This window comes from Rhinolophus hipposideros (genome assembly GCF_964194185.1).
Source record: "Rhinolophus hipposideros genome assembly, chromosome: 7".
Classification (NCBI taxonomy): domain Eukaryota; kingdom Metazoa; phylum Chordata; class Mammalia; order Chiroptera; family Rhinolophidae; genus Rhinolophus; species Rhinolophus hipposideros.
Window position 1 is genome coordinate 1599332 of NC_138053.1, and position 9341 is coordinate 1608672.

The 9341-nt window shown below is 36.9% G+C and overlaps 1 protein-coding gene across 9 annotated transcripts in view; it reads left to right on the plus strand.

The window, feature by feature from the left end:
• Positions 1 to 7456, plus strand: part of LOC308499520 (S-adenosyl-L-methionine-dependent tRNA 4-demethylwyosine synthase TYW1-like) — a 193637-nt gene extending 186181 nt beyond the window's left edge. For all 9 annotated transcript variants that reach the window (XM_081053065.1, XM_081053068.1, XM_081053066.1 and 6 more), the window contains one exon: positions 5842 to 7456. In XM_081053065.1, coding sequence (XP_080909191.1) covers positions 5842 to 6063 — 222 coding nt within the window. In that variant the 3' untranslated portion in view covers positions 6064 to 7456. The remainder of the gene's footprint in view (positions 1 to 5841) is intronic.
• Positions 7457 to 9341: the final 1885 nt, after the last annotated feature.

The following is a 9341-nucleotide window of genomic DNA, read 5'->3' on the forward strand; positions in this document are numbered from 1 at the left end:
TACATATGTCAATAATGTCCATTTCATCTAGTGTGTCATTTAGGGCTGCTATTTTGTTATTTATTTTCTGTTTGGATGATCTGTCCATAGCTGTCAATGACGCATTTAAGTCCCCTAGTATAATTGTGTTTTCGTCAGTTTCTCCCTTTAGTTCTGTTAGTAGTTGCTTGGTATATTTTGGTGCTCTCTGATTGGGGGCATAAATATTGATGACTGTTACGTCTTCTTGTTGTATAGTCCCCTTTACCATTATGAAATGTCCATCTTTGTCTCTTGTTACCTTTTTCACCCTGAAGTCTGTTTCATCTGATATCATTATGGCTACACCTGATTTTCTCTGGGTACCATTTGCTTGTAGTGTCAATTTCCACCCTTTCACTTTGAGTCAGTGCGTGTCCTTGTCGCTGAGATGTGTCTCTTGGAGACAGCATATGGTTGGATTTAGTTTTCTGATCCAATCTGCTACTCTGTGCCTTTTTTATTAGTGAGTTCAGTCCATTTACCTTTAGGGTGATTATTGATACGTGGGGATTTCCTGTCATTCTATCTTTAGTTTTCTGGTAAGGCTGTGTCTCCATTGTTTCTTTGCCTTTTGTTGTTGTCTATTATTTCTGTGTGGTGGTATTCTATGATGTTTCCCTCCGTTTCTTCTTTTATTACGGTATATATTTCAGTTCTGGATTTTTTTTTTTTGAGTGGTTACCCTTAAGTTTATGTAAAAGAAAGTTTGATATTTAGAGTATTCCATTTTCTTCAGCACGCTTACTTTCTCCATTCCCATATTCCGGTTCAGGCCTTTATTTCAGTTGTAATTTTGATGTGGTCATGGAAAGAGGGAAACACAGGTTTATCTACTCCCCAGCTTGACCGAAAGTTTCTTTAATAGAATCTTTTTAAATTTTTAAAATAATAAAGAACCTATTTGTCATTATTCTGTTTAATGAAATTTTTCCTGTGTGAAAGACAAGAAAATAATGAGAACAAGACTCATTGTACAGCACTTTGCTTGTTTTAGATGGTAGGGGCCCATAGAACTGGCTCATCTAGCCAACAGGTTACTGATCCTTAGCAGCTGGCTTTGTTTAGTCAAGGTCGTACCTTTTTATGCTTTGGGTGTGTTTTTGAGATCATCTGTGACCTTTTAAGTTTATTGTAATATTGCATAGATTTGCCTCTTCCCTTACTGTTGGATTTGAGGAATTCTTGAAGCAGGGTGATTTCATGTCTGTACATATTTAACCTCACATTTTATGATTTGGGGTTTCATTCCTCTGGTTATGAAGCTCTGCCTTTCAGCATTATTTTTGTGCCAATCATACTAATATTTGCCCTCTTAGCTTCTGCGTTTTACATGAAACACTTTGACTTTTTCTGAGCTTTTATTCAATATTATTCTCAGATTGTCTTGAGAAGGAGCATATATAGATTCACTTTTGTCTTAGGGGTCTGATAGCTAAGAGTAGTCTAATGTCATAGAGTGAATGTTAATGTCCCCTCAAAATTCATGTGTCAAGTCCTATCCCCCATTGTGTGTATAGTTGAGACGGTGCCTCTAAGGAAGCAATTAAGGTTAAGGGAAGTCATAATGTTGAGGCTCTGATCTGCTAGAATTGGTGTTCTTATAAGAAGAGACACCAGAATATGCACTCCTCCCACAGCCACCCTTGTGTGCACACTAAAGCCATGTGAAGTCACAGTGAGAAGATGGCTATTGCTGGGACCTTTGTCTTTGAACTCTATCATCCAGAAATGTAAGACAATGAATTTTTGTTGTTTAAACTACCGAGTCAGTGGTATTTTATTATGGCAATCCAAACAAACTACTATACCTACCTTGTGTACATTTACTTGTTTTCTTAGACTTTGGAAGAGTTGCCATTTTTCAGATATTAGCTTACAGTTGTATCTGTGCAACTAATTTCTTCCATTTTAAGCCAGGTTAGAGTTTTATAGTTAGACCATATCTACTCAAACTGCATTAGAGTTAGGAAATTAATTTACTGTGTGGCAGCCAGCAATTTTTTAAATGAAATACGCTGCCTGTAGTTTTGTGAAAGTTGTGTTTTTAGACTATGTGTCTGTTTACTAGGTTGAGATATACGATGTATTTCTTAGTGTAGGTTGTGGCAAAAAATATTTTAAATCCATTGCTCTAGTCAAAAGCTAAACTTTTGTTTTTTTTTTTAATTAATTTATTTATTAGTTTCAGGTGTACAAAACAAGGTAATACTTAGACGTTCATCATTTATATTCCTCATACTGTGAACCCCCCTCCCCCCATCCACTATCCCTCCGACCTCACACTGAACCATCACATTATATATATAAAATTATAGTTGGCATTCATTAATGTTTAGCTTCTGATGTACAATGCCATGATCAGGTATCCACAGTATCCCTGAGGTGGTCTCCCAAATAGGACGCATGTCCATCGGATACCCAACAAAATCTTTACAACATTATAGAATACCTTCCCCAAATTAATTTTCAAAAAAACCCTGAGGCCATCTTGTGGTTACCAGCTGCTTCCAAATCCCTTCACAAAAGCTAAACTTTTAGTCTCTTAGAATATTCATGGCAAGTGATCATTGTTTGAGTTTGAGGGAAGATGACGACCAGGATGGTGGACCTTGAGGAGGGAAAAAAAAAAAGACATAGGGAAGAGGAGAAAATGGTTGTCTGCTTTACTGAACCAGCCAAGTGGGGAGCCCCCAAGAGGACTCTTCTAGCCGGCACAAGCTCGAGGGGCAGGGTGATTTATCACATTTTGCTCTGTACTCCCTGAGTGCCTTGTGCGTAACCTCATTCACTGCTCACACCATGTTATGTTATAATGTTTTTAATGTCTGTGACTGGGCCACATTTGTAGTTGGCACTCCATAAGTGTTAACAGGAGGGAGGAATAAAAGGTTGACATCATTATCAGCCTTATTTTACTGTCATACAACGTTAATGACGTGTTACTCTTGCATTAGTTGAGAAGCAATCCCACTTTCAGTTATATGTGAGGATCATGCCCACTATCGTGAATACACTGTGAATACAGTCCACTCAGTTCTGTGGAGCCAATAGCAGCAAAATTCCATCCTGTCTCTCAAGATGTTAATAGAACAGGTGGAAATTTTTTTGATCATGTAGTCTTCTAGCTTTAGTAAGAGGTAAGCAGGAAGAGGCGAGGCTCTTGTAAGTCCTAAGTGACAGCATAAATTATAATAGATCACATATATTCACAAAGCTAGCAGTCTTGGCAGGGTTGTGGGGGAATGGGAGAAGTAACTACGGAAGCAATTATAATATGCTCTTGTTTGGCAAGTTCAGAGTGCAGTGAGATCCTATGGCAGGGAGACTGTCATAGTCTAAAGTGATTCGGGAAGACTTCCCAGAGCAAAGGACATCGATGAGGAGACCTGAGGCTTCAATGGGTGTTAATCAGACAGAAAGAACAGCATGGGAGTCACATAAGGGGCTGTTCTGTTGTGATAAAAAACACGGTGAATGCCGCTGCTGAGTGCCATCCAACGGAAAGGCAGGGGTCTTCAATACGGGAAGTCGTGTGTAGAACCTTAGGAACAGTGAGTGACAAGTTTCAACTTTTCTCTTACCGTCAGTCGGGTGTGAGCTACGGTTGAGAGAAGGTGTGTTTTCAAGTGTGCCGTGAATCATCCTTCATCACGACAATGCCCTGTGTCATACATGGCTTCTGGTATATGGCAATTCCTGTCAAATGAAAACATTACAGTGTGTCCTCATCCACCTTACTCACCGGATCTGGTACTGTGCGACTTCTGGCTCTTCCCCAAAGTAAAAATGATGCAGGACATTGAGGCAGCCACGACAGCGCAACTAAAGACACGAAAGAGGACTTCCAGAACTGCTTCAGAAAGTGGCAAGAACGATGGGATAAGTGTGTTCAAAGTAAGGGGGAGTGTTTTGAGGGGGATTAATGGCAGTGTGTCTTTTACTCTAATATTAATAATTTTTTTTATTTAAACATTCACCGTACCTTTTGATCACACCCTGTAGTCCTAGAGGATGGGGCTCTGTTCTGCCAGCATAGTAATCCTAGGCAGCCTGCAGGATTTGGAAGCAGCCAAAACTGGAATTAGAAGACCACTCAGCTAGAAGAATCTTGTTGAGTCCCACAAGTGAGGGCCTGTGTTAGGGTGGCATTGGAGCATGGTGATAAAAATGCTGCTAAGGAAGAATCAGTGGGACTGGCTGGTTTTTCCATGTGAGGGGCTGGGGAGGGAAGGGGCACTTTTGACTCTAGTTTTGAGGCTCAGCACTTGGAGATGACAGTGATTGCTTTCACATTCAAGAGCAGTCAGTCTTGGGAGGGAAAATGTTGGGGAGATACGGATTTGATATCTTGAGTTGTAGAGTTCATAAGTGCCCTTGGGGCACCGTTTCAAAGAGTAGTCTTATTATTAGAAGAAAATTTTTGATGATTGATAGATTAAGCTTTCCATTTGTTCGGCATTTTTCACCCTAGAAAGCTCTTAGCTGTTGGGTGAAAAATCACATGTCATTACAGCACAGGGAATATAGTCAATAATATCGTAATAACTTTGCACAGTGACAGATGGTTACTAGACTTAGTGTGGTGATTACACGGTAAGGTATGTAAATGTTGAATCACTATGTTGTGTACCTGAAACTAATATATTGTATGTCAACTGTACTTTAATAAAAATTTTTAAAAATTAAATGTTATTTAAATTCAATATATTTTAATATTCTAAATCCAGGTACCCTGTTTCCCCGAAAATAAGACCTCGCCAGACAATCAGCTCTAATGCGTCTTTTGGAGCAAAAATTAATATAAGACCCGGTCTTATTTTACTATGATATTAGATTGGGTATAACATAATATTGTAATATAATATGTAATATAATATAATGTAATATAATATATACTGGGTCTTATATTAATTTTTGCTCCAAAAGACACATTAGAGCTGATTGTCTGGCGAGGTCTTATTTTCGGGGAAACACAGTACCTATATATTTTCAATGTGTTTCTCAGCTAGGATATGAAATTGTTAATTAATTTGGTTCATAATCAGGTTTTTTTTAAAAGACAGTGGCAAAACAGATTTCCCTGTTTATAAATCAAGTATCAATGTATTATACATTTACATGAATGAATGCCAAAGGAGGCATTGAATCAAAAGCCTCCAGTTAGATTAGTAGTTCCTTCAGAGCCTCATTAACTTACTTTTTTCACTTCTGGTCGTTACTCTACATTGACTCTTTAGAAGCAATTTTCTTAAGAGAGTACAAATTGGATTCTTTCCCTTTGTTTAATTGAAATTCCTAACAAGGCTTTCCACTAATGAGATATTGTGTCCGTGTTAGGCTAAAATGGTTAGTTTGAATCATTAAGTTAGCATTTCAAAATTAGAAGTTGTTGATTAAAGCTTCACTATTAACACCAGCAAAGGATTCTACTAGGTGCTACTAGCACAACCATGAAAATTCATACCAGATAAAAAGTAGCAATAAGAGAAATTAGCTTGACTGTTAACACATGATAATGCCAAAAAAATTAATTAACCCTCTTTCATTGATACTGCTCGAGATAAACTTGACTTGGAGTTCCAGGATGTATTCTTTATTCAGCAGTTGGGTCTTCCAGGTTCAGCATGGTGCAGTCCTAAAGGAAAACAAACTCTCTTTTGATTATAGTACATTCTGCTTTGGTATGGAACCATATCTGGAGGATGAAAGAATTTTCTTTAATGTGATAGGGGCAAAAGATCAGGCTCATTTTTTTGTTTTTATTTGATTTTTTGAATGGATGTTTTTACTTCTGACCTAACTACTTTTTTTTCCTTCTAGTTTAAGATTGATAGAGAATGGTGGACGTGGATTGATTACAACCGCTTCCAGGAGCTCATCCAGGAATATGAAGACAGCAGTGGATCAAAAACATTCAGCGCAAAGGATTATATGGCCAAAACTCCTCACTGGGCATTATTTGGTGCCAGTGAAAGAGGCTTTGATCCCAAGGACATAAGATATCAGAGAAAGAACAAATCAAAGGATATTTCTGGATGTTGAGATTATCTGAATTTAGGATACTGAAGGACAAAAACTGATGCCCCAGAAAGTTCTCAGATTCCACTATGATTTTTCCAAGGGCAAATCACACAAATTGTATTTCATACACAGGAGACTATAAGGCAGAACATGGGATGCAAATCCCATCTTGAGGTAGGGGAGACAACATCCACAATTTGAGGGCCTGGGACTCAGCCTCACCATTTCTTTCCAGAATTCAGTCCCTTTTCTGATTTTACTTCTGAGAAGAAAATCATTTGGGAAGAGAAGTCAATATTAGAATTTACCTGCCAGTTTTTGATTATAACTAGTAAGACTCCCTACAATGCTATTCATGCGAGTCTTGTGTGGAATGAGTATCTGTTCCTCCTCAGGGTCTGTTTGCCTTTGGGGATTATACTGCCCTGTGGTAAATATATCCACTCCCTTGAAGAGCTCCATCTCCTTCTTATATCTTAAGGTAACACCTCCTGGAAGTAATTTAAGTTGTTGTAATTCTCAATTATTTTCAAATACTGCATAGATTACTTCAAATTTTTGCTTAGTGCCAACCCTTTAGATATTGAATTTGTTGTAAAACTGTACTAGATCTCATTCCGTTCCCATACAGATTGCCATAGAAGGAAACGTATGGGCTGGATTTGAGTAAAAACTCTCCTCTGTAAGAATTGCTGTATGACGTCAGTGAATAATTAGTCTCACAACAAAACTTGAAACAATAAGTATAAGTTGTTTTTTGTTTAAAAGTTTAGCGTTTAAGTCCTTTATGAATACACGTATACCAGGTCTCCATTTTCTTTCCCTCTTGTAGCCCTGGCTACTTTATGCAATCTGTTCTTTAAGATTAAAGTTTTTTCTGATTGAAAACATCATTAAATACTCAGTAGTTTTTAAAAGTATCATAGGTATTTTAAAAATTATTTTATCCTAAAAATTTAATTAATAAAAAATCTTTTGTAGTAACTTAGAACACAGATTTTGAGTGTTTGTTTTAAAGATGCTTCTTGTCCTGTGGTTCTAAGCCTTTTCAGACCCACCTTCCTCTTACACATCAGCTATTTCATAACACCCTCCATTCTCTGCTGAAGTAAAATTCATAATAATATAATCTACCTACTCCTTTAGTTGAAAACTGGGCACTGTATTTCTAAGTGATAGAGTCATAACACTTCCCTCTGTTGTGATATGGGACAGGGACAAAGTATCGCAGAAATCACAGGTTCTTTCTAGAACCACCACATCTTCAAGCTTATGATCAGTCTCCTGTTGACTTGTAAGACATAAGAGACTGGAGTGGTCTAAGTCAGTGAGGCAAGATCTCATTGAGACTCAGATGTATTAGTGGTCATTGAATAGAGATGGAAAAACACTGTAAATTAGAACAAAGCATTACAAAAACAACCAAAACAAAAAAAACCCACAAGAGGTTATGCAGAGGAGCCCACACAGATGAATTCCTATTTGTGTCAGGTAACTGGGCATTCAGTTGTTGGAAAATACCTCAGAGGCTGCCATGAGCAGTGAGACAGGAGGCAGAGCCCATGAGGCTTTGGACCATCCCTCGACCTTTTTTTGAATCAGGCAACTCTGCTTTTATTTTTTTAATGAAGTTCTACTTAATATTTAACTTGGACAAAGATATGCATATTCTGTTGCTTCAAAGAAAAAAATAATAACAAACCTCTCAGCTCCAGAATGAGCCCCCCTAACTCCATTAAGTTTATGTATATAACTCAGTAGTTTTTCTTCCCCCCAGAAAAAATGTTTGCTTTATATTAAAAAATAAAAATAACATGGCATATTAATCGCAACAAAAAGATTTAAATGCCTAGGAAAAGTACAGTGGAATCCATGTGAAAAAATTCAGTAAGTTTGCTGAGCAGTATTAAATTAGAAGAGAAAGAGAAGCTTGAAAATTCTAAGAAGGTGAGCTATTTAAAAAATAGCATTCTAAATGACCAATGGAAGTTATAAATTGGAGCTTGAGCAAATGATTCTAACATTCACCTGAAAAATTAGCCAATCAGGTAAGAATAATTACAAAATCTAGAAAAATAAAGGAAAATTGCTTTATAAGATATTAAAATGTGTTATCTAAAAATAATTAAAACAATATGAAATAAAAGATCAGCTTCCAAAATTACGGGAAGGTCCTTAGTGAACTCAGTCTCCTTTTAAAACAATAAAAATATGGGTAAAACAACTAAAATCAATGAATTTTAGAATTCTGACATTTAACTTCAAAGCTACACAACAAACTGAAAATCATCTGTTAAGAGAAACTACTGCGGTAAAATTAACTGTTGGATTCTCGTCAGAAAACATGGAGGCCAGAAGATAGTGGGATGATATCTTCTAAGTGCTGAAAGAAAAGACTTTCAACCAAGAATTCTATAACTATTAAATCTTCCTTCAAAAATAAAGAAGAAATTAAGACATTTCCAGATTAAAAAAAATAAATAAATAAAGACAGTTCATCACTAGCAGACCTGCCCTACAAGAAACACTAAAGGGAGCTCTTCAGGCTTTAATGAAAGTGTATTATACACTAGACACTAACTCAAAGCCACGTGAAAGAAAAAGAGCACTGGTAAAAGTAACCACGTGAGTTTTATAAAAGACAGTATAAACTTAATTTTGTTTGTTAACTCTCCTATCTGTTTTAAGACAGCTGCCTCAAGCAATAATTATAAAACTGTGTTGGTGGATTTATAATGTATAAAGACATAATTGGTGTGACAATAGTATGAAGGAGTGTGGAGGGAATATAGGTATAATATTGGAGCAACTATTGACTACCACTATTAAAATTAAGTTAGGATGAATTCAAAGTAAATTGTTTTAAGTTAGGATGCTAATTGTAATCCCAAGAGCAACCAGGAAGAGAATTAATCAAAAAACATACAAAATGAATGTGATTCTGCTCCTAATTTCAATGTGTGTGCTTTTTTTCTCACAGCAAGCAAATCTCCAACATCAACTGGGTATCATCCTACAATTCAATTAAATTCTGACGCTGTCTGCCTGGAGAGAGGGGGAAATTCCACAAGTTACGCCTCAGTCCCACAAGGCTGCCCCCCAACCCCACTTCAAATTCTAGTCACAAGTTCAGGTTGTCACCTGTGCTTCTTTCTGACTGACTGGCTGTAGATTGGAGGTTCCCATCCTTGGGTTCAACTAATTTGCTAGAGCAGGTCATAGAATTCAGAGAAACATTTTACTTATTTGATTACTGGTTTATTATAAAAAGGATATAACTCAGGAACATCCAGATAGAA